This window comes from Vombatus ursinus, unplaced genomic scaffold (genome assembly GCF_900497805.2).
Source record: "Vombatus ursinus unplaced genomic scaffold, bare-nosed wombat genome assembly UNPS02011613.1, whole genome shotgun sequence".
Lineage (NCBI taxonomy): Eukaryota > Metazoa > Chordata > Mammalia > Diprotodontia > Vombatidae > Vombatus > Vombatus ursinus.
Genome location: NW_020951391.1, coordinates 4624181 through 4650315, shown reverse-complemented (window position 1 = coordinate 4650315; position 26135 = coordinate 4624181). Strand labels below are relative to the sequence as shown.

At 37.9% G+C, this 26135-nt stretch overlaps 1 protein-coding gene across 6 annotated transcripts in view; it reads left to right on the top strand.

Annotated features, from left to right (window-relative positions):
• The window catches only part of NTNG1 (netrin G1), a 434178-nt gene that overhangs the window by 199174 nt on the left and 208869 nt on the right, over window positions 1–26135 (top strand). For all 6 annotated transcript variants that reach the window (XM_027856778.1, XM_027856777.1, XM_027856774.1 and 3 more), the window contains exon 3: window positions 23500–24140. In XM_027856778.1, coding sequence (XP_027712579.1) covers window positions 23500–24140 — 641 coding nt within the window. The remainder of the gene's footprint in view (window positions 1–23499; window positions 24141–26135) is intronic.

Genomic DNA, 26135 nt, shown 5'->3' with positions numbered 1-26135 from the left:
GAAGGCATTAATTGGTTTTCTTCAGTTCAATGTAAAAAACCTTAATTAAGCATCCATTCCATGTGCAGTACCTCAATGGCTGCTGGGGAAGATAAAGTGTTAAGAAAAGACCCAGTCACTGCACCCCTGGAGCTTATGGCCTGCTAAGTATGACACATACTCAACTTATAGATCTTTAAGCTCCTTAATGTGGATATCCCTCCAATGATGGAAATCTCAGCCCATCCATGCCTGACTATCCTGTGGGATGCTTGTCCATGTTCTCCCATGAATTCACCACAGGGGATCCACTCAACAATATTCCTACTATTGGAATACATGGACTGTTCATTGATTAGTTGCAACATGACTGTAACATATTTTTCACTCACACATTAAAAATATGTCTTTCATTCTTGTTTTCCATCATAATTCCTTTTGTAATATGTTTCAGGTTTCTCACATTCACTATCACTCAAATAACTATGAAACATATTGTAGATATGATAGAAAAAGAAATGCTCATGTTGATAATGATCTATATTAGACCTCACATATTTGAATCCAGAAAAAAGTGCAAAATCAAGGAAGTAAAATTGGGGAAGACTTTCTGGTGGAGGTGGCATTTGAGTTGGGTTCTAAAGGATGGGTAGGAATTTAAAAGATTGATAGGCCTGGGAATGTTGAAGAACATTGACATCATAGGAAATAGTGTGAACAAAAATCTGAAATTAGGAGATTTGGGGTTATATTATATATTAGGAATAGTTCAGTGGTCCATTTTGGCTGGAGTGAAGAGTAGTGGAAAGGAGTAGTATAAAATAAAGGTAGATTCATAGAATATCATGTGATTATAGAGTACATCAAATTCCAAACTTAGGAAATTAAATTTTACATTGTAGGTAATGGGGAGCTATTAAAGGGTTTTGAAGATATGAATGATATAATGAGGCCTGTATAGAAGTTACATCAACTGGGCAGTTATGCAGAGTACAAAAAAGAGAAGAGAGGACAGAAATAGGAAAAGCCATCAGAAGACTATTTGAATTCTCTAGGTGAGTGCTCATGAGGTCTACTTCTAGAGTGGTAGTAATTGGAATAGAGTAAAATTCAGAGTCATGGATTTAAAGATGAAAGGGACCTTAGAGGTTAACTACTCCAATCCCCTCATTTTATACATGAGGGAACTATGAGGCTGGAAAAGTTAAATAACTTGCCCAGTCCCACAGCTTTTAAGTGACAGAAATAGGATTTGAACCTAGGTCCTCTAACACCATAGCAAGGGTCTTCTTCCACAGTACCAAACTGCCTCAAGAGATATTCCAGATGTAGAATGGAATTGGTAATGGACTAGATATGAGTGATGGAGAGTGAAAAATCAAAGATAATACCAAGGATTCTAACATGAGTGACTAGATGGATTGTGGTACTGCTGTCAGGGATTTTGAAGGTAGAAGAAAGAAACAGGTTTTGGAGGGACACCAATAACCATTTTTGAGTTTGGGAAGATGACAAAATGTCTATTTGAAGATGTTCTAGAGAAAATTGGAGAGGTGGGCCTAGTTCTTGGAGGAGAAGTCAAGATGTAGACTTAGGAACCATTCATGTAGAGGAGGCTGTTGAACCTACGAGAGTGTACGAAATTGCTTAAGACAGAAGAGGACAGAGGCCCTGTGGGGTATGGCCAAGAACAATTGGGGACCTACAGAGGGGTAGAAGGAAGGTTTTGACTTTCTGGAATGCAACTACCAATTGCTTCCCTGCCTTCCCAAATACTCCCATATTTTTATTGTCCTGTCTGAATCCATTTTTCTCATGCCTTTTTGGATAGTGCAGTTTTTATTGCACAGCTTTGTATCATTACCTTAAAATGAAATGCACAATAAGTCTCAATCTGAAGAGCAGAAGTTTGAATCATAGTGTTTTGACAGAGACAATGAGGTGTCCAGGTGGGAGTCTAGAATGCTTTCTGCCATAACTAGGAATCAAACTATAAATGCCCGATAAGTGAAATCTCTGCAACATCAAAGCATCTGATTTTCACTTGCCCTTTTGAAAAATCCATTTATGTTTGCTTTTGAAAATAACTTTTAATTAAAGTCACCCTGTGGATTTTATACTGTGTTCATTTTTCAGCATCAGAAAACCAGTTATATAATTGCATTAGAGTTGGTTGGGATACAGAAAAAGGATCATTTGTGCTGTTACCTTTTAGAAATGGAGGCCAGTGGAGCTATTTATGTTGCTTTGATTTTCCTGCTGGTCTCACCCAACTCCCTTTCCTTTCTTCTCATTTCCTTTATCTTAGATTATTTTAAATGCCACTTCCTCCACTTCTGAACCAACATTTAGCCCATTTATTGTTGCCATGTCCATCTTGCCTGTTGATTTCATTCACTTATGACCTGGTTCTTTGCTATGTTACCCTTATTTCAGGGATGAATTAAGCAATCTGGCCTTCTAGATACTTGAGCAACTCAATCAGCCTTGCAAATTGTCATTGACTTTCCTGTGCCATAATGAAGAATCACTGGAGGACCTCTCGGGTCCTTTCTAGCTCTAGGATCTTGTCACAGCAATATTATTGTGTCTACAATGGCAATTGGCATAAACAGTTAAAAGAAGATTGGATTGTAGCTATTATGCATTTTTAATTTTGACTAAAACTGTTGCTTATCTAATTGGTAAACATGAAGCACAGAACCATGAACAAATACATAAAACCTATATGCCAAGATGTAAAGAGACAGCCATCTGGGGTCAGATGGATCCCTTTGGTGAATCTGTGAGAGAACATGGATAAGAATTATGTAATAAAGCAAGCTTGGCTAGGTTGTACTATGCATCATTGGAAAGAATAGTTATTTCAATGAAGTCATTGATCTGTTTGCATAGTATTTTGGTCCTGGCCCATGATTTCCCTGTTGTAGCAAACTACCAGTGAGGAAACTACTACCAATGTTAATCAGTTACCATTCTTTAAATTATATTCTTAGAGATTTTCCTGGGGCACAGAGATGTAAAATGATTTGTTTATGGGCACTTAAATGGTCAGAATTGAACCCAAATTATCCTCACTCCTAGGTCAACTTTTTCTATCTGCTGTGCTGGTCTGACCATGTCATTCCCCCTACTCAAGAAATTGCAATTATTTCCTATTGCCTTTAGGAGTTATCAATTACTCAAGAAAGGAGGGCAGAAAAACAGGAAAGAAGTATAGATGGAAGAAGAAAGGAAAGAAAGAAAGAAAGAAAGAAAGAAAGAAAGAAAGAAAGAAAGAATAAAAGAATGAAAGGAAGGAAGGAAGGAAGAAAGAATAAAAGAATGAAAGGAAGGAAGGAAGGAAGGAAGGAAGGAAGGAAGGAAGGAAGGAGGGAGGGAGGAAAAAATGAAAAAGAAAAAAGAAAGAAAAAGAAAGGAAGGAGGAAGGAAGAAAAAAGAAAGAGAGAAAGGAAGGAAGGAAGGAAGGAAAAAAGAAAAGAAAGAAAGAAAGAAAAAGAAGGAAAGAAGACAACAAAAACAGTCCTTGCTCTAATTGTCTTTTAAAGCCTTTCAAATCCTGGCCCCCATAAATTTACCTTTCCACACTCAATATCATCAGTCTCCTTTTTGAACTCTGAATTCCACCATGCTGCATTTCATGGTGTTCTTGTTTCCCATAACTTCCTTTGCACTGGCTATTCTGGATTCCTGGAATGCACTCCCCCTCTTCTTTTCGCCTCTTATAATTCCTTATTTCCTTCAAAATAGCAAAAATGACACATGCTACATGAAGTTTTTTCTGATCTCCCCAAACGCTAGTGTCCTCTCTAAAACTACCTTGTTGTTGTATGTTGTTTAAAGATAGTGCCTCCCATAAGAGAATGTAAGCTCCTTAAGGTCAAGAGCCATTTCCTTTTTTGTCACATCCTCAGCACCTAGGACAGTGCACAACATACAACCAGTTCTCAATAAATGCTTATTGATTGATTGATTGATTGAGTATACAATATTATTCAAGCCAAGCTATGGAGGAACCAAAAATCTGAAATTTACTGTTCACTATTTCCATGAGTTACTTCAATTGCTTGATAGATAATGGATGAATGTGGTATGGTGGATATAGTCCTGGATTTGGGGTCAGAAAGACTGGCTTTATAGGAGACTGCGAATTTGAGGAATACTTTCTAAAGAAAGACAAGCTGAACAAAAGGTGTCTCTTGCTCTTGATTTCAGTTGTATCTGTGGCTGCTGTCTAAACCCACCCAGGGGGACTACATGAAACAGTTGCTCAGCCAGGTCACAGCCACTGTCTGAACCTGGCCAGTGGAACGCCCTCATTTGTAACATCTTAGTATTGAGGCTTTGTTCAACCATCACATTGGGCAACAAAGATTATCCAATGAACAATTGCCAAACTCCTCAAGAATTGCTGACCTATTTAGGAGAGCTGCATGACTCTCTAGGTTTCTTCATACACCAGGGCAGATTACATGGAACTAAACCAGTTTTTGGTGAAGGCTCAATCCAAATTGAGACAGTGAAATTTCCACAGGAGAGTCAGCTGCTTCAAAAGATCTGTATACCAAGGCTTCCCACTTCTGCTAGAAGTGTGAACTCTCCCATTTCGTCCATTTAATGTCTTTTTTTCTTATCAACTTTAATAAACATTCTTGTAATTGCCACATTGTCCTGGTGTGTTCAAAATTCAAACCCAGGTCCTTCCAAATGGATTACCTATGTAACATTGGACAAGTAATGTGCATTTACTTCACCGGGTTGTTGTGAATGTCAGAGGAGATAATGTATATAACGTGCTTTGGACACCTTAAATTGCCCATATGAGTGTCAGTTATTATTATTGTTCAACCAGCTCATGTGGCATGGTTCACAATGGAACCCCATCCTCCAGGAGTGGTTTGCCCAGGGTTGAATACAGTGGGAATGCCAAATCTCAACTCCAGGATACTGTACTCCTTTTAGTGTAATCTAAGATGAACTTTTTGGCTGCTATGTTCTATTGCTAAGCAACAATAACATTTATATAGTGCTTTATGGTTTGCAAAGTGCTTTACAAATATGACCTCATTTTATCCTACAACAACTGAGGGAGATAGGTACTATTATTGTCCCCATTTTGCAGGTGAAGAAACTGAGGCAAGCAGAGGTTAAATACTTTCCCAGGGTCACACAGCCAGTAACTGTCTGAGGCTTGATTTAAACTCAGATCTTCCTCACTGCAGGCTCAGTGCTCTGTCCATTGTGGCACCTCAGTCCATCAAAATCCCAATTTCTTCAGACAGACTCTTGCCTAGCCACACCTTCCCTCTCCCATAGACATGAAGTTTCATTTTTCAACTCAAGTATGAGATTTTATTTTTATCCTTGTTGTTTTATCTTATTAGATTTGGTCCACTGATCTAACCTGCCAAAGTCTTGTTGAATCCTGATTCTCTCATTCAATGTGTTAGTTTTCCCTCCTAGCTAAAGGTCATCTGCAAATTTAATGAGCATTTCCCGTATACCTTTACACAAGTGTTCAACAAAAAAAAAAAAGTTAAATAGCACCAAGTTACTTAACCAAAAGTTAAATAGGCCAAGAAAACAGTCCTTTGGTACTCCAACATAGACATCCTTCCATGTTGTCATCAAGCCATTAATGACTACTCTTGGGGTATTCAACCATTCAACCCATTCTGGATCCACCAAGATGAGCTATCATTTAGCCAACTGCTACAAACTGTCTAAAATGATAGCATAAGACTTTATCAAATGCTTTATTAAGGTTTAGGCCCATTAAGTTTATTGTATTTCCTTGATCTTCCAGTTTAATAACCTTGCCAAATAAAGTTTTTTTTAAGTGCATTTGGTCTGATTTGTTCTTGATGAAGTCATTTTGAATCATTGTTAACGTTGGCTTCCTTTGCTAAATATTCCCTATCATTAAAGTGAAGTTCATTACATCATTGGAGGCTCCTCCCTTTATTGAAAATCAGAACTACATTTACTATTACCTATTTCTCCAGCACTTCTATTTTCTCTGATCTTTCAAAGTCACTGACAGTGGTTCAATAATCATGTACATCAATCTACAAGCATATACTAAAGCATCTATGATGTGCTAGCCATTGTACTAGGTGCTAGGAATACAAAAAGAAAATTACAATTCCCCTTGCCTTCAAAGAACTTGCATTCTATTACGGTAGACCTTCTAGGACCTTGGATGTGGACTTTTGACTGAGTCTGAGTTTTACAGAATAAATCCTTTTCTTAAGGGGATTTGTTCTGTGAATTCAGTCAAAGAGCCTCCCTTGAGGACCTAGAGGACCACATGTGGTCTCGAGGCCACAGGTTCTCCACCCTTGGGGTAGACCATATGTACATATGAAATTGATAAAAAAAAATTAGTACAAAGTCATTTGTGTGGAGGACACTAACTGCTGGACAATTAGGGAAGGTTTTGTACAGAAAGTTTGACTTAAGTTGAATCTTGAAAAAAACTAGGGAAGAGATGGAGGTAAGGAGAAAACTAACTCCAAGTTTGGGGGATAGCCAATACTAAGGCACAGACATTGGAAATGGAGCTCTGTTTAATAAGAAACATAAGAGAAACAGGTGACTAGGCCGTGTAGATATGAAGAGGAGTATTATGACTGAAACGATGGGTTCAGGCCACATTTTAAATGCTTTTAAATGCCAAACAAAGGATTTTATATTTGATCCTGGAGGTAATTAATAAGAGCCACCAAACTTTATTGAGTTGAGGCATACCATGGTCAGACCTTCAGTTTTGGAAAATCATTCAAGCAGTTTTGCTGAGAAGGGGTTTTAATGGGAAGTGACTTCAGGCAGGGAGAACAATGAAGAGGCTATTACAGTGGTCCAGACAATACGTAATGAGGGCCTGTATTGGAAGGGTGGGTTGTATGCAAGAGATTCTGTGGTGGTAAATAAACTGACTGGATATGCCATGGTATGTGAGAATGAAGTTGATGAGGACACCAAAGTTGGCTCACCTTTAATGCCCCATGGTCTGACAGCTAACAAGAGCATATTCCTCTAACATTCAGAATCCAGAATGTATTTTAAAATATGAAAGAAAAAAATTAGTTGTAAGTTTGAGGGCATCACGGAACACCTCCCCTCCACATACACATATAGACACATACACACACCAATATGGTGGCTCTACGCTCTATTTGCATAATTTGGCTTTTTTACAGCCATAAAACAATCACATTTGACCTCATTCCTACTCATAGATAAAGGTGTTTTCTTCATTCTCAAATTCTCTGAGCACTTTCTATGTCTTTGTCTCTGTTACACTCTACCTTGTATCATACCTCACCATGCACATAGTATATCCTTCTATGTAGAATACAAGCTTCTTGAGGGTAGAGACTATATAATTTTTGTCTGTCTTTCCATAGTGCCTAACATAGTGCTTTCTGCATGGTAAGGGCTTAATGAATGTTTGTTGAGTTGGATTGATTGAATTGAATATTGGGGGAAAGGGGTTATTAGTAATGTGTGAATTTGTTATTGATGAGTTGTTTATAGTTTTTTTTAAGTTTCAAAGTAAGTTGCTGCTCATAGAAAAGATGCCAAGTAAATAGATAAAAATGTTTTGTATGCATTTTAATTTTTATTTTTAGGGAAAGTAATATAATCAGCTTTGAAAGTCATCATATGCCGTTGCTCAAGTATGTTCAGCTGCTTACCACTGACAGCTTTCAGGGACTGAAAATTGTGCTGTGGGAGGCTATATTCAGCCCTGGACCAATACCAAGCAAACAAAACTAGACTAAAGGATGAGTAAGATCCTTCAAGTTTGAATAGAAGAAAGCTGCTGTCTGGTGGGGGTAGCCACTAGCTGTAGAAGGACGTGGTCACCATCTCTCTAACCAGTTCTGTTGGAGCCCATCTGTTGCCTGTAACTCACCAGCTCTACTCCCCACCCCCTGCGGGATCCCCTTCCCCCAGACATCTGTTCCCAGGAAGACCTCTGTCTCTAACTTACAATCAATTCAAGCTACCCATCCAATAACTCCCAGGAGTCCTGTTCTCTTTTTTAACCCCCACAATGTCTCACTGCTCTCAACACTCCACTCATGCTATTCTCTTCCCTCTCCAAAGTCTTACACCCAAACAAATTACAAGGTGACCAGGAGAAAAAAGCTTAGCGCCAAGAATACTGCCTAATGCAGAACAGGGACAAGATGTCAATTAATATCTGGGGACCAGATTATAAACATTAAAGCCCCATAAAAATGTGAGCTATTATGAGTAGTAACAGTAACAATAATAGCAATGAATGTTTAATTGAATTGTAGTTTGGATTCAAGGTTACCCCATACCCATTGGCTTTCTACTTCTGAGGACTCCTGTCTTGGTAACCAAAAGTGAATGGGCAGGGATTTGAAAGGAAGGGGGGTGGGGTTAATATTAAATAGTCACAGCTTATCAAAGGCATTAAAATCATCAGACAAAACTGCTGCACATTCAGCTAAAGTCACATATTGATTTCATGAAACCACTTTTGCAAAGCCTAAGAAATACGGCATTAAATAATTAATCTATTTTGAAGTCTTGCCACATATATTTTTTTTAATTAAGCATACAAACTAAATGAAAAGAAGTAGTTTTATATAGTAGATAGGATACTGGCATAAGGATAAAGAGAACTAGACTCTTGGAATGTCAGCTAGCTTTGTGACCTTGAAGAAATCATTTACCTCAGTTTCTTTATTGGTAAAATGGAATTATACTGGAGGACATCAGAATTAGCATAGACCAACTCTCTAAATTGATGCATATCTGTTTAGGTTCGAAAATATTTAGTGTGACATGACAGTCAAAGAAATTAACATAATTTTAGGTTGCTTGAAGAGAAGAATGGTATTTGGGATTAAGACAATGAAAATCTCTCTCCACTTGGTCAGGACTAAACTAGTCTGTTCAGAAAGTCACAGTTCAGGAAGAATACTGGGCAAAATCCAAAGGAGGACATTGGAATGACTAAGCATCTTGAAGTCATAGCTAAGGAATTGTCATCAAAGGGACTAGGGATGGTTAACCAAGAAGAAAGAAGATACAGGAAGTACATGATAGCTGTCTTCAAGTAGTTGAAAGACTATCATATAGAAGAGAGATTAGATTTGTTCTTCATAGTCATAGAAAGTAGAAGTTGTAGAGAGGCAGGTTTTGAATCAATGTAAGTAAATGAAATTCCCAAGAACTAGAACAGCTCAGGAGGAAGAGAATGCCCCTCCCTGGAAGTTTCACACAGAGGCAAGAGATCTATTTTTTGAGTATGATGTAATGGTGATTCTTGTTGCATACAGGTTGGACTAGATATATTCTGCAGTTCCTTCTAAAACTGAGATTCGGTGAGATTCCAATGTTGTTCTGAATGATTTAGTAGTGTTTGTAACACTGGACAAGTAAATTACCTCTCTTAGCCTCAATTTCCTCATATACAAAATATGGCAGGGACAATTTTTGCATCTTTTGGTATCCCCAGTACATAGCACAATGCAGGGCACATAATTGGTGAATAATAAATGCATATTTATTTGACTTGATTTCATAAAGTTGTTGAGACTTTCAAATGAGATAACACATCTACAGCTCATTGTACACCTAAAAGTACTAGGAAAACATCAATTACTATAATCAACAATCAATATAACCCAAACCTATCCTCTTGGGAGGGGGGGCAACTAGGTGGTACAGTGGATAGAGCACTGGGCCTGGAGTCAGGAAAACTTGAGTTCAAATCCAGCCTCAAACATTTACTAGCTATGTGACCTTGGGAAAGTCGCTTCACCCTGTTTGCCTCAGTTTCTTCATCTGTAAAATGAGCTGGAGAAGGAAATAGCAAATTACTCCAGTACCTTTGCCAAGAAAACCCCAAATGGAGTCACAAAGAGTTGGACACAACTGAAACAACTCGACAACAACACCTTCTTTGGGGCATTTGAACTTTAATTATTTTTTCTTATTGTGATAAATGATAACTTTATCAATATTTCATTAGAATTTCATTGTCATTTGTTTTTAAGCATGATTTGGCCAACTTCTAATGGATAGTGTTTTCCTTCACCTTGTAGACTTCTGTTCTTTGGACTGGAACTCTGTGTCCTATAACAAGGCAGAGAAGAATCCTGGCAATAAGCACAATGAAATTTTACCCCTTAATATCTCATATTAGTTCCAAGATGCAATATAAAGTAATCCAATATTTAAAATTCAATATCTAGTGACTCTTCAGTCTCAACCACTTTGGCAGACCAATATAATCTATCCAGGACAAGTTGATTTCCACATGATATGTTCCTGAGTCATGAGAAACATCCCAAAATGCCTCAAATCAAACCGAGAATTAGAGTTTACTACAGCTACTAATGTGATTAAGAAGTGGTAAAGGAAGGGGAAAGTTGGTCTATGGTCATTCATAAAGGTGACTGGGTAGCAGGAAGAATCAGTGCATCAAAGAATCTTTAAAATTGGAAGAGTGCCCTTCAGAAGCCATTTTGTTCAACCTGTACCTGAACAAGAATCTTCTCTAGAATGTATTCACCATGTTATCATCCAAATGCTGCTTGAAGACCTACAATGAGAATATATCCTCTGCTTCCTAAAGCAACCATTTACATTTTTAGATACCCCTAACTCTTAGGAGGGTCTTTCTTATACAAGGTCAAAATCCATATCTCTTAAAATCCCACCCATTGCTCCTTATTCTGGCTGGAAGCACAAACAGAAGTTTAATATTTGTTCCACTTGAGAGTCCTTCAAATACTTGAAATCAGCCATCATATATCCTCCAAAATCTCCATTGCTAAGCTAAACATTTCTAGTTCTTTCAATGAATCCCCATCTTCCCCGTGACTTCAAGATCCTTAACTATCCTGAGCACCATCATCTGAATGCCCTCCAGCTTCAGCTATGACTTTCAAGACAATTTTAGGGTACTGTGCCAATTATATTATCTAGAATTAGACAAGTCAACAAAATTCATTTGAAAGAACAAAATGTCATGAATTTCAAAGGAAGTAATCAGAACAAATATGAATGAATAAAGAACAGCACTATCAAACTTCAAGTAATATTATGTAGGAGTCTGTAAGTCTATTTGGTACCAGTTAAAAAAAAAGAGAAAAATAAGTCAGCAGAATAGACTGGATTTAAAACACAAACAATCAAAAAACAATCTCAGAGTTTAAAGAAACATAAGTTATTGGCGGAAGAACTCCCTTTTTGACAAGAACTGATGGGAATATTTTACAGCAGTTTGGCAAATTAGATTTAGACCATCATTTTATACTACATACCACAAGAAATTCAAAATGGGTGGGCAACTAGAATATAAAACATAAAAAGAAATTTTTAAAAAAAGGAATACAATAACATTAGTCACCTTTTACCATTTTGACTCAGGATTAAACTCTTTATCCAAAAAAATAGATAGAAGAGGTCAGAAAAGTCAAAGTAGACAATTTTGACTACATAAAATTAAAAAAATTTTACATGAATAAAATTAAATAAGATAGAAGAAAAATTATATAATGGGAAAATATTTGCATCAAATATCACAGATAAAAATCTGATATCCTAGGTATATGTGACATTTACAGAAATATATAGCATTAAGAGAATTCTTCAACAAATAAATGGTCAAATGATAGATATCTGAATAAATAATTTTCAAAAGAACAGTCGCAAATTATAAATAACCACATAAAAGCATAAACAACATAACTAATAGTAAAAAAAATGCAAATGAAAATAACACTGTGGTTTTACCTCAAATAATGCAAATTGACAAAAATGATGAGTTAATTTTAAATTGGATGTGGAAAGGCAAGCACACTAATATGGTGTTGGTGGCTCTGTAAATTGATATAACCATTCTGGATATCATTTTGGAATTATGCAAGAAATGTGACTAAACTGTCTCAACCCTGTGACCCAGTGATTTGACCACTAGTCTTATAATCCAAGGAAGTCAAAGATAGAAACAAAGGTCTAGTAAATGCCAACATTTTCATATCAGCACTCTTTTACTAGCAAGTAATTAAAAACAATGCTCATTAACTGAGGAAGGACTAAAAAATGAGAATTTGAATATATGGCATATAATCTTATATTATATTAGTGTTTGATATGCATTAGACACTATTCTAAGCACTTTACAAATATCTCATTTGATCCACATAGCAACTCGGGGACAAAAGACTATTATTGTCTCCTTTAGAGTTAAGAAAAATGAGGCAAACATAAGCTGTGACTTTCCCAAGGTCATACAGCTAATAAGTGTCTGAGATTGAATTTGAATTCAGGTCTTCCTGACTCCTGGCTCAGGGCTCTATCCAATGTACCACCTAGCTAAGTTGGTAGAGGGGGCACCCACAATGGTAAAATCAAGAACCAATGAAAATTAAAACACTATTATATGCCCTTATTATTTGTTAATATTTTATACCTTATTTTATTGTATATTGTTTTATATTCTAATATATCTATATTTCTTTGTCTTATGTCGTTAAATAATCTGAGATCTTTTTATTTTGCAGGAAAATCATACCACTTAGAACAGAGTAAACATTCAATAATCTCTTATTGATTGATATAGGGTTAATTTTGTAAGGGTAATATTGATCACTTTAGTGGGCTAACTGTTGATCTAATCTTATAGAGAAAAAAAAGATATTCATTATTGTCTATGGCCTAAAGATGATGTGTATGTTAATAAGGAAGCAAGATGCTCTCAAAGTATAATAGGTTAGTAGTATTCCTGTTGGTTAGAGAATTAACAGGGGAACAGAAACAAACAAACAAACAGAAAATTAGGATTTTGAATTGCTCTTCATTCATGTGGTATGAAGGAAGGGTACAGAGAAAAACCCTAAAGAAACAAAGACTTGGTGGAGTGGGAGGGAGAGGGGCAGGAAGGGCGTGATAGTTATCTTCCAGAACTTGAAAGTCCTTCATATGGACAGGGGATTAGACTTGTTCTGCTTGACTCTGGAGGTCTGATCTAGGATGATGGGTAGAAATGTCCAAGAGGCTAATTTTGACTTGATGCAAGGAAAAACTTAAAGATTGGAGCAATCCAAAAATGGAATGAATCTGGTGGGTTTCCTTGCCCTGGAGATCTTCAAATGAAAAGTAAATGGCTACCTGCCAGGTATATTATAGAGGTGATTCATGGTTAGGCAGGTACAGATTGTATTGGTGGACTGGAAGGTCCCTTCCAACACTGAGATTCTGTTATTTTATAAGATAAACTAGAAAGTAGTTCTGGTAGCTATTTGGCACAGTGGGTGGAGTACTGGGCCTGGAGTCAGGAAGACCCATCTTCCTTAGTTCAACTCTGGCCTCAGACATTTGCTAGCTGAGTTTCCCTGGGCAAGTCACTTCACCCTGTTTACCTCAGTTTCCTCATCTGTAAAACAAGCTGAAGAAGGAAAGAGCAAATCACTTCAGTATCTTTGTCAAGAAAATCACAAATGGGATCATGAAGAGTAGGACATGATTGAAAACGACTGAATAACAATGTGAAAGAAAGTAGTTCTAGTAAGAAAATAGAAGGGAATGATAGATAATTCTCAAGATGTCAGTTGCCCCACTTGGGGGTTGTTCCTGTAAGTAACCCAGGAAACATTGATAGATGTTCTGGACTGAATGTCAGCACTTTGTTTCAAAGTAGACTTAGATTTTACATAATGCAATATGCTATTTTTATTTCACATATCTTTTTCTGAGCAGCAGGATAGCAATGGAGGTTAGGATACGTTGTCAGATTTGGTCATTATGGGATGTATTTCCTAATTGCCACTCTTTGTCACAAGGAAGGATTCAATCTGAGAAGCTGTCATCTGAGGCCAAGCCTCAAGTTTGAGGCCAGTATAAGGATGGCCTCAGTTAAAATCCTATCATTGACATATACTAGCTGTGTGACCCAGGCAAGTCATGTATTCTCCTGGTTCTTCGGTTTTCTTGTCTTTAAAATGAGACAGTTGGACCAGAAGACCTTTAATAATTTAAACAAATGACTATCAAAAACTCTCAATGTACCATGCTACTTGTTAAAACTTGTTAAGACAGTTGTAAACTTTCAGTGGTGGAAAAAAAAGTTTCTTCATCAGCAGCTTTACTGCAATAATGAAATCATGGGTTTGACCAAACCTTCTTCCCCACTCCCACTCCACCCCCACCCTCATTCAACAACAACAACAAAGGAAAAAAAACAAACCCCAAACTTTAACTATTTGTAGCCCTTAAAGCTCTGTCATATGGACTACTATTATGAAAACTTCTTAACTTTGACTTTTATGCCCTTTGCCTTTCATCAAAGCCATCATCCTTTGTTCACAATTGATCCTGGGAGCCAGGAAGGTAACTCTGCGTTAAATAAGCAGAGCCTGCTGGGTTGGAGAAAGACATTTCGGTTCTGCAGGGATCACGTGAGTACTACTTAGGAAGAAAGGAGAAAGGTAGAGATGGATGGAACAATGAGAAAGAAGATGGAAGATTGGGGAGGGGACTCTGCAATGTAAGGAAGTAACAGAAAATAATTCCCTGGGAAAACACAAATTTTTAGAAAACTTTTCCTCTACGTCATGTTTAAGTGAGTGCTCACCTCAGCAAAGCACATTTTTAGTCCCCATAGTTTTTTGAAGCTGTTAACTTTCAGAAAATGGCCTCTGGGTTTCTCTGGATTTATATAATAGAGGAAAATGTAAAATTTTCTGTTTAAGTGAATCTAGATTAGGCCACTCAGGATTCGAAAATGTTCACCTAACCCTCGTGATACTTGGGAGTATGAGGACTTCGAACATCCAGCCTCCATAGTGATTTCAGTCCTATTATTTTAGCTGAATTATACTCCCTTAAAGAACTCACCTGTACGTTAGTTATAGGCTACTACAGCTAAATGTCTTGGGTCCACTAGGCTTTATACTATCTTCAAGGTATAATACCCTGCTAGCCGTATTTCGATGATGATTGCTGAGGGGGAATTTTTTTTTTTTAAAGCAGTCATCCCCCTATGTTTGTTCCCTCAGAAAAAAAACTTTACCTCAGAGCTTTACTTTAAGCCCTGTTGATTTAGTTAATATTTAATCCTCATGTAGGATGTAGCCACTAATGTCTTGGACAGCTCTGCAGTTTCTGTGGCTTGTGGCTTGAGAATTTATTTTGCTCCTTTTAAGCATTTTGCCCTTCTTGACCTCAGTGGCCTTTATGGGTTTGAAAATCCTAACCATAATCCTCTGTAGGGATTTACCTAGGTGTCTATTATGGCCTGTAATCAGCGATACAGTTTCCAATACTCACATTGGGGAAAGGTTAAGCCCGCCCGTCTTTGTTCCTGAGTAAAAAAGTCCACAAAGTGTTAGTGTAGACAGGGAGCAGAATGAAATAAGCAGTAACTTCAATCAAAGCCTAAGCCTTTGTATATGCCAGAAAAGAACCCCTGTGATGGGGGTGGGGAGAGGGTGGATAGCGATTTCCAGCCAAAAAAGGAGCAGTGCTTTACTTTTTAGCTCTTGAACTACCAAATCAGAAGTCTTTTCCTTCCATGCATTACATGCAATGCAATTCACAGAATCACAGAATTTGGCATTGATAGTTGGAAGGGACCCTGGCAGCCATCTAGACAAAATTAATATATGATAAAAATTCTACTATGACATACCTGACAAGTCCAGACTCAATTCGGTTCAAACTTATTCAACTCAATTCCACTGGACTAAGCATTTACTACGGGCTTACTATGTTACTGTGCACTAAGGTAGACAGTGAAGAAACAAAAATGAAGATGAAAACAGCTGCTGCCTTCAAGGAGCTTAAAAGGTAGCTAGAGAAGAAGAATGGACAGAATGCTAGACTTGAAGCCAGGAAGTTCTGAGTTCAAATTCTGCTAAAGAAACTTACTAGTTGCATCACCCTAGGCAAACTATTTACCGGAGGTTGTAAAACTGGGATAATAATAATGCCTAATTTACAGGGTTATTATCAGGATTAAATAAAACAACATGTGCAAAGCACTTTGCAAATCTTAAAGCACTATGTAAATAGATAGTATTATTTTATTACAGAACACAGATAGTGGGGGTGGGGACGTTCACAGATAAGTAAATACAAAATTTATGCTAAGGAAATATTTAAAAGTATTTTTGGGGGGAGAGGGAAGAAAGAAGCACTGATAATTAGGGGCATCAGGAAAGGCCTTGTGGGGAAGTGGACCTTGCCCTGAGCCTTGAATGAAGTTAGATATTGCAAGAGGAAGAAGTGAAGGGGAGGGCACTCCAGCCATGGGGGGAAGGGAAAGGAACAAGCATTTATATAGCACCTACTATGTGCCAGGCATTGTGCTAAGCACATTATAAATGTGGATCCTCACAACATCCCTGTGATGTAGGCATTATTATTACGCCCGTTTTACAGTTGAGGGAACTGAGGCAAACAGAGGTTGAATGACTTGCCCAGGGACACACCAAGGCTGGATATAAATTCAGGTTTCCTTGACTGTAGGCCAAGGGCTCAATCCACTGTGCCATCCAGCTGCCTGGGGGACTGCCTAAATTCTGGCGGAGGTAGCAGAAGCAAATAGGCTAGTCTGGCTGGAGTGAATAAATAGTGGAGGAGAGTTACTGGAAATAAGTACAGAAGGATAGTTTATTATCTTTCTAATATTCTTGAAGTTGCTGTCCTTTCCCCCTACATCTTAGCATGGACCTCCTGCCTCAGGCACAAATATAATATATTATTGTTGTTGCTCAGTTGTTTTTTCAGTTGTGCCTGACTCTTTATGACCCCATTTGGGGTTTTCTTGGCAAAGATCCTGTAGTGGTTTGCCATTTCCTTCTCCAGCTCATTTTACAGGTGATGAGACTGAGGCAAACAGAGTTAAACGATTTGGGCAGGGTCACACAGCTATCAAGTGTCTGAGACCAGATTTAAACTCAGGAAGATGAGTCTTCCTGCTACCTAGCTGCCTTTTTCACAAATATAGTATGATAGCTGCTAATGGCTAGGCCCGTCATCAGGCCCTGACATGTATTTTAGTCCCTTCACCTACGATTAATGCCTCTTCCTTTCCTCCCCCAGTCCTAGCCTACCCCAACCACCATCTTCCCTTCTCAATGGACACTACAAGGTAATGAGACCTCAACCTGTCCTAGAACAGTAGAACATGATTAGCTCTTATGATTAGCGTCACAGAGGGTCAGGAAAGATACTCAGAAAGCCCCACAGAAAAACACAACAAAATGGAACCGAAAGATGTACTTCTCAAGCTCCTGATCAAACACCAAAAACAGAACTGGGTCTAAGGAAGTGTTTTCTTTGGTGGGGAAGGAATGGGCAGGAAGAGAGGATGATGATGGAACCAATCTCTCCCCCAGTCACATCAGCAACACTATCAGATCAACCAATCAATCACCAGGTGACCCTGTCCCTTTCTCACTTCCTGCTAGAGTGAAAAAGAGTAGGAGTGCTTGGCACACACCCTAAATGTTATTGTTGTTGCTGCTTATAATAAATTAGATGGACAAAAATAGTAATCACCTTTTTAACTTTTCTTCTACATCTTAGCAGCACAGTCTCTTTGTTGTATAGTTTAGGGTTAAGGGAAGAAAGTTGAGGAACCACCGTGCACCTTGTCTGTGATTGTTTTTTTTATTCCCATGTTGCCTCAGAGGATTGATTTCACAACGAAACAAGCTTAGACCAGCCAGGTGCAAATGGGTGAGAGGCAGTCACTTGCAAGCTCATGTGTGTTGACACCCAGGCTTCTCAAAACCACTTGTAAGCACATGCCTCTCTGATGTGAAGCTCTTTTAATTGTGGAGTAAATGTTCTGTGAGAATTCACCAAGGTGCCAGCTGTCATTCTACATCGTTTGGCATCCAATGGGTGAAGCATGGAAAGACCAGGAATGTCCCAATCTATGTTTACAATTAAATAGTTAAATTTGATATATTTCATGAAGGAATGTATGTATGTGTGTCTTTGTGTGTGTGTGTGTGTGTGTGTGTGTGTGTGTGTGAGAGGGGGAGAGAGTATGTGTGTGTGTGAGAGAGAGAGAAAGAGACAGACAGACTGACAGAGAGGGAGAGAGGGAGAAAGAGAGAGAGAGAAAGAGAGAGAGAGAGAGAGAGAGAGAGAGAGAGAGAGAGAGAGAGAGAATCAGAGATAGATACAAACTCAAGAGAATGAAGAGAGAGGACAGAGAATGGGAGAAATTACAGCAAAGATCTGAGGTGGGAAAAGATCATTTTACTCAAGTGCTATCTGTGAGAAAACTCACCTTCTGTAAATAAGTATTTTTCTAGCATGCCCTAAATTTTAATTTCTCACCCCAACTTCCCCAAGCACATTTAGGCAGTCACAACATTCCACACTGGCTACAATGTGCTAATTAATAGCTAACTTGGATTTTCCCAGAGGTAAAGCCACACATTCTCCTAAATAAAAAGCAACCTCGCAAATCTTTCTTTTTTTCTAATTGTCATAAAAATATTTAGAAGCAAAGTCTGTTGAATTATTTAGAAATCTCTTAATGGTGTAAATATTGTTAGTGCTGCAATAAATATTTTCAGCTTGGTCTGGAGATGATCAGCTGAGGATCTGTTGCTTGTAGGACTTAAATTAAGATCTATTTAAGGCTTCCTGCTGGCCACAAAATAATTACTTAGACTTGCTAATGCCTGAGTCTGTTAGACTTAACTAGAAGGAGAGTTTTTTGTTTCCTTAAGTTGGAAAACTTGATTTTTCTAATAGGAATTTCATTTGTGATTGCTATTAGAGGGGATTAGAGTACAGTTGAAAAAGTTGAAAATTTTCATTAATCTAATTTCTTTAAATTCACAATTTTTTTTCATATTGATAAGTCTGGGACTATAGCAAGACAGATCATGGCCACATTTACACAGAATATTTCATTACACATTTTCTTTTGCAGAGCAGGTGGAGACAATGGGGGTTAAGTTACTTGTCCAGGGTCACACAGCTAGTAAATGTTCAATACATAATTTCTTACCGTCTTTCACTGTAGAGAATGCCAAAGCTTATTTCTTCTTTTGGGGTATACCCATATTTTAATAAGGGTTTTTCCCCTTCTTTTTCTCAAAAACATGCATGTACATTTTTAGTTATCACACTAAAATTCTGGAGTTCCTTTTTTAAAGGATAAGAATAAAATCAATTTCCCTTTTTCCCTTACCTAGTTTCCTTTTAATCTCTGTAGCTCAGGAACTTATTGTAATAGTCATCAAATCATTAGTCTCCTAAAAGAGCATTGAACACTATGAAATAAAGGAGACTTCTTCTGTTAATTTTTTCTTAGTGTATTTGCAGTTATTTGGAGAGGTGTTCATTTGAAATGATCAGCTGACAAGTCAATTTCAGTAGTGTCATGCTATAAGAATTGTTTCCAAAGTGTGTTGGGATAATGAATGGAACCCATTCTCATCTACTTTCTGGTTCAGTGGTTCACGGGCTTTTTTGGTGTTTCTTTCTCTTTTTCTGGGTGTACAAACTCAAGACTATATAAACTAATGCCATTCTTTTATTGTTCTGTCAACCATGGAGGATGTTGATAATAAGAGGTCTAGAGGATATATCGTATAATGGATAGGGTTATGGGTTTGGAGCCAAACAACCTAGGTGACCTTGGGTAAATCACTTAACTTCTCTTGGTGTCAGTTTACTCACCTGTCAAATGAATGAATTGGAAAAGATAGTCTCAGCACCTTTCCAGCTCTCAATATGTTATCGTGTGATTCTTCTTCTTCCACTGCAAATACTAGTCTTGAGCTAGCTGTACTTCCAGGTTTTCTCTGAAAAGATATTTACTTGGTACAAAGCTAGGGGAAATATACTTATTATGCTTTTGTCTAATCTCCAGGACAAAAGCTGACATTGTGGAATGCAGATTAGTTTCCAAGTTAAAATGAAAAAAAAAAAAAAAACAACCCAACAACAGAGTAATGACTAGAACAATATCTGTGGCCCAAGCAAAAATAAGACAATAGGAAATTGGGGTCAAGTGACTTGCCCAGGGTCACACAGCTAGTAAGTGTCAAGTGTTTGGTATGAGGCCAGATTTGAACTCAGGTTCTCCTGACTTCAGAGCTGGCGCTCTATCCACTGTTTCACCTAGCTGCCCCAACAAAATATTATTTTTTTTACCATTTGTATAGTCCCCCCCCACCCAGTGTTGCATTTAGGAATCAATTGTCCAAATATCCAATTAGGATATTTGCATTTTACTCTGGAGTCAGAGATTTTTGTGATCTAAAATATGGTGGTATTTCCATTGTGAAGTTCTGTGATTTTGCAGTTTTTATGCAAAACCTTTTGTCTTCTAGTAAGGAATTTGATAGGTTGTATGCCCATGTATTACCCTTAGAGTTGTGGGAGCTCCAAACCAGACTCATTCACTTTGTTATTGCCTGCTTTGATGGCCTCTAAGATTTTCTTGCTGCCAGAAGGAAAGAAAGACCAATGGGCAGACATTAAACTTTCCAGATAGGGAAGATTCTGGGGATTCTCTACTTATGCCAGATTCCAAGCCAGAAATAAAAGCCAACAAACACTTTTGTCCTCATGAAACACCTTTTGTCAAAGATTCCCCCTTCTTACACAAGCGCCCAGAAATAATTGTTCAGTTTATAGGTTTTATAAATGACATGGAGCAGTTTCAGATAAAATAATCTGGGTAGAATCAATTCATTTAAAAAATAAACATACATCACATAAATATGTACCTTCCTAAAAGCCTAGGAATTTTATTATTTTAGCATGTATCTTAAAGTTACATTTTGCACAGGAACTAACCTGTGCTATTAACTATTCCTTCAAGGAATGTTAGAGTGGAAAGAACACTTTCTCTAGAATCATATAAGTTCAAATCCCATCTCTGATGCAGAATATTTCTGTGACTTTGTCAAGGCACTTAACCTTTATGGGCCTCAGTTTCCTCATCTGCAAAATGAAGGAAGTGGGCTCTATGACCTTTGATGTCCCTTCCAGTTTTAGTTCTTTTATCCGATGAATCCAGTGCCTCTTCCTTCTTCTACCCCATCCCACTCGAACTCCAACACATCCCACATCTGATCAGTAATTTTTGTGTCTGTGCTTAAGAGGGAAAAAAGGCATCCTTCAGCCCCATTTAATATAAATGTCTGAGAACTCCCATGGCATATCAAGTGGCTTTGACCTCCCTAACCTCCAGATGAAGAAGCTTTTGTCAGAAGGAAGATTAGAGGATGTGAGACAATGGCTGTGCAGATGGTTATGTGTTGACAGATTCAGAAGTGACCATATTTTTTCCAGTGAATTTCAAGTGATGGTGTGATCTGTGTGAATCTGACCTCTTCTTATAAGGTACATATTTACATAAATTGAGAATTATAGATCCTGACAGATTTTACAATATTTATAGCTTTCCAGAAAAAGCCTCCATGGGTTTGCACAACTTCACATTTGACTTCCTAGGTGTGTTTAAGAGAGCTTAAATAATAATAAAGTGGGTGATTTATTCCTCCTGGAATGGAATCTTATCCCCTCCCCTTGTTTTATTTTGAAGAGGATACCTATAAATAGTAATAAGGAAAGGAGAACTGGGAATACCACGCTGAAATTTGAGACAGAGGTGCTGAATCATTCCCTCGGCCACCAATGGCTTGAATGTATTCATTCTTAACACTGGCATTTTCCCCTCCAAATAACATGTCCCTTTCTCAACACTGCTCCACATCAATAATATTGGACTCTCCTAGACATGTTGCCAGTTTTAGGATTTAGATGTATTTATCTAAGCAGGAAGGAGGGAGTTGCCTCCAGGGAGGCCAGAGAAAAGGCTTTCAGTGTTCTTCCATTCCACAGGGGTAAGCTTGTGACTAAGTGCCAATGTCCAAGGTGTAAATTAATTATTGGAGCCCCAACTCATCACCCTGCCATGATGATGGAAATGCTTCCATTCCTGTGATGGAGAGGAAACATAATTGTGATTCTAAGAGAAAGAGAAAAGAACAATAACACAGAGTGGGTTTTCCTTTCTATCCATATTTATAATTAACTAGTGGAGTATAGGAGAGTAATGGGACACTAGACACATTAATGGGTAGTAGCTGACTTTAAATTATGCCATTTATTTCCTTTAAAGAAAAAAACACCACCAACAAAGCAAAACTGGAAGCCACCAAGTTATTGGCTATTAATCTGTTGATGAAAGCTAAGAACAGTCGTTCAGTACATTGAGGCTTGCTAGGGTGTACCAACCAAATGTGATACCCTGCCTTTTGGTCAATCCAGGATGAAGTGGCTTTTATAAGAAGGGAGTGTACAAGTTAGTGCATCAGTAAGAATGTTGAATAATTTACTTTCGCCTTGCCGTAGAGGACAGGCAGGCAGCTGGATATTCTTATCATTGCTAATATTTTTCTCTCAGATAAAAGCTCTGATGTCCAGCCTACTTCAGCAGCCTTCTAGACTGGGATGCAGCCTGGTCAATGGAAAGGACACTCATTTGGGATTCAGAGGCCCTATCCCTGTCCCTTACTACCTGGGTGATTCTGAGCCTTCTCGAGGGTTCAGTTTACTCACCCATTGTCTAAATGGCTTCTAAATTCTCTTCTATCTCTAAAATAGTGATCCCATGATCAGAAACCCAATGATGTGGTGGATCCCTGATAAATGGGAGCAAGTTAAAGTCTTTTCTAACTTAATTTGAGGCAGATACCTCGATCAAACCCCAGAGTTTGTAATAGACTTCATTCCAAGTGATTTAGTGGTGAATAAAGTAAATGTTTTAAAAGAGAACATTACTTCCATAAAAATTGGAAGCCCATTAAGAATAATAGATTTGAGGCAAGGGGGTCAGAAATAAGAAAAGAGCATTGGGAGCCTTGCCTCATAAACAGCACACAGGTATTTAGTGCATTACTAATTTTAAAATAGTTGCCTACAAAGTGACATTCTCTCATTCTCTCTCTCTCTCTCTCTCTCTCTCTCTCTCTCTCTCCATATGTGTATATGACATATGTGTATATATCTATCTCTATCTCTTTCCCTCCCCCTTTCTCTAATGAACTGTGGTCTTGCAGAATTTACATGAGGCAGAAAGAACTGTTCCTTGCCTTGTGATAGTATCTTTCTGAAAGTAATCAGAGCTATCCAACCATTAGACGTCCAGTTGTTCACTGTCTTGATGCTCCTGTGACCAAATTATGAGTCAAACACATTTGGGATGAATGAGCTGTTTTCTTCCCTTCAACCTTCCAGAATGGGAAAAAAAAGCAAGGAAATTGTGGTCTGTCCATTTTTTTTCTTAATAAAGAGGAGGGCAATTAAAGGCACTCAACTGCAAACGTTTTTTTTTTTTTTCCTTCTTTTAATTTTTTCTTTTTTTTTTATGGTAGGCTTGCTCAGCAACAATAGACCAGCAGTGCTTATATCAAAGCCATGTTATGTTGTGCTCTACTCCCCATGACCCCCTGGTAAAGCTATTTTGTTCTTCTTTCATAGGGCAACCCCTACATGTGCAATAATGAATGTGATGCAAGTACCCCTGAGCTGGCACATCCCCCTGAGCTGATGTTTGATTTTGAAGGAAGACATCCCTCCACATTTTGGCAGTCTGCTACTTGGAAGGAGTACCCCAAGCCTCTCCAGGTTAACATTACTCTGTCTTGGAGCAAAACCATTGAACTCACAGATAACATAGTTATAACCTTTGAATCTGGGCGTCCAGACCAAATGATCCTGGAGAAATCGCTTGATTATGGACGGACATGGCAGCCCTACCAGTATTATGCCACAGACTGCTTAGATGCTTTCCACATGGATCCTAAATCCGTGAAGGACCTATCGCAACACACAATATTAGAAATCATTTGCACAGAAGAGTACTCCACGGGGTACATGACAAATAGCAAAATAATCCACTTTGAAATCAAAGATAGGTTTGCATTTTTTGCCGGACCCCGGCTTCGCAACATGGCTTCCCTGTATGGACAGCTGGATACCACCAAGAAACTCAAAGATTTCTTTACCATCACAGACCTGAGGATAAGACTACTGAGGCCAGCCACTGGGGAAATATTTGTAGATGAGCAACACCTGGCCCGCTACTTTTATGCCATCTCAGACATAAAGGTATATGGAAGGTAAGAGAATAACTGACTTCAATGGGTCTGTCTCTTCCAGATAGGATGGCGTTGTACTCATGCCGCAACCAATGACAGTGATCAATTTCCTCCGAAATGTTTTCCTAGCTGCCTCAAAGTTAGTTTCTGAATGCATTTAAGACACTTCTAATTCAGCAAGACTATTTAAACCAAATCCTTCAATCACTAAGCTTGACAGATTTTCAGAGCTTTTAAAACAGGACAAAGAAACACACACATATGGAGAGACTATCTCACAAAAGACAAAGGATCTTCCTATGTCAGGAGATTGTTTAGACATTTAAGGCAGTAAAGACCAGGAAATGGGGCCAATTAGTCTACAATGGAACTACAATGCTTAAAATAAAGATCTTGCTGGTGTCTTGGATGGTAGGCAGATATTTAGCATACAAGGTCTGTTTTTAAGTCAGGAAATAATGCATAAGAAAGTATCATGCATTTTTCTCATTCTGTGCCCTTATTTCTTTTTTCATATGTATTGAAAACACAGGAAAAAAGAATAACTTTTCCTCATAAATTGAGTAAAAACCATATAGGAAAAGGGAATGTGTTTATTATGTAAGGAATGGATCTTGTAATTCTCTGGTTTAATTGTGCCATTTTCTTGGTCTATTTCTAAGGTTTTTTAACATTGCATTGAATTTTATATACGTCCTCTCTTATAGGAGAAATTTAAGGGTACTGAATAGATCACAGACTGAGCAGACGTGACTTCTTCCTAGTTATTTTTTTTTTTTACTTTACTTTAAGGGAGATTTTTTTTTTAATAAATCTTTTGAGAGTCAACCAAGTAATCCATCTATAATAGGAGCCCAAAAATTTTGGTCAAAGAAGCTTAACAACAACAACAATTATTAGAGCCAGGACTACCCACCAAAGAGATTCCTTATTTATTTGTTTGTTTTTGTTTATTTGTTTATTCCTCCATTTATTTATTTGCTTTTGTTTAGAATGCCAGCTAAACAAGGGCAAAAGCATGAGGTAGGTATAGCTAGGGAAATGAAGAGCAGAGTCAAGGTATGGAAATACAAAAGAAAAAAAAATGGATCCAGGGATCCAGGTTGTGATGGGTACGTACCTGTGATCCGGGCTATCAGGGAAGCTGTGAAACTGGAAGATCACTTGAGTCTGGGAGTCTTGAGTTAGTGTTTAGCTAAGTGGATTGGGTGTTGGAACTAAGTGTGGCAATTATATGGGGAACCCCTAGGAGTGGGGAGTTACCAGGCTACCTAAGAAGAAGTGAACCTACCCGGGTCAGAAACAGAGCAGGTCATAGCTATAATAGTAGTGCCAATCAGTAGTGGCATCCGGCCCTTCTTTTATCACTTAATGTACTTTCAAATTGAGTGAGATAAGGAGACCCAGTCTCAAATGCAAAAGGAGAAAAAAAATAAGAAAAAAATAAAGGAAACTTTTAAAGGCAAAAAAAAAATGTATTACTTTAAATATTAGATCACCGTGTGCAAACTACAACTCCCTGCCGTCTGCTTTAGTACAGGCCTCAAACTAAGATTTTTAAAACTGTTTGTCAGTAAAGTTTTATTATATTTAATAATGTAAAAATCATTCTTAGCTTTCTTGTCCTTATAAAAACAGATGGAGGACCAGATTTGCCCCTTGAGCTATAGTTTATTAATACCTGTATTAGAGAAAGAATAAAGTTAGGCAAAAAAAATGTATTCATATATATTACTTTTATCAAGCAATTGAAACAGGGGCCATTAAGTACAGTAGAAGGAACACTGACTCCGGAGTCAGAGGAACTGGGTTCAAATCCCTCCTCTGTTGATTATTATTATATGATATATTATCCTGTTAACTTAGGAAACTCATTTAACCTTTCTGGGCCTCAGTTTCCTCATCTGTAAAAGGAGGAGTTTTGATAAGATTGCCTCTATGGTCCCTTCCAAGTTTAGATCTTTGAAGTTTTGTTTTGTTTTGTTTTGTTTTGTTTTGTTTTGTTTTGTTTTGTTT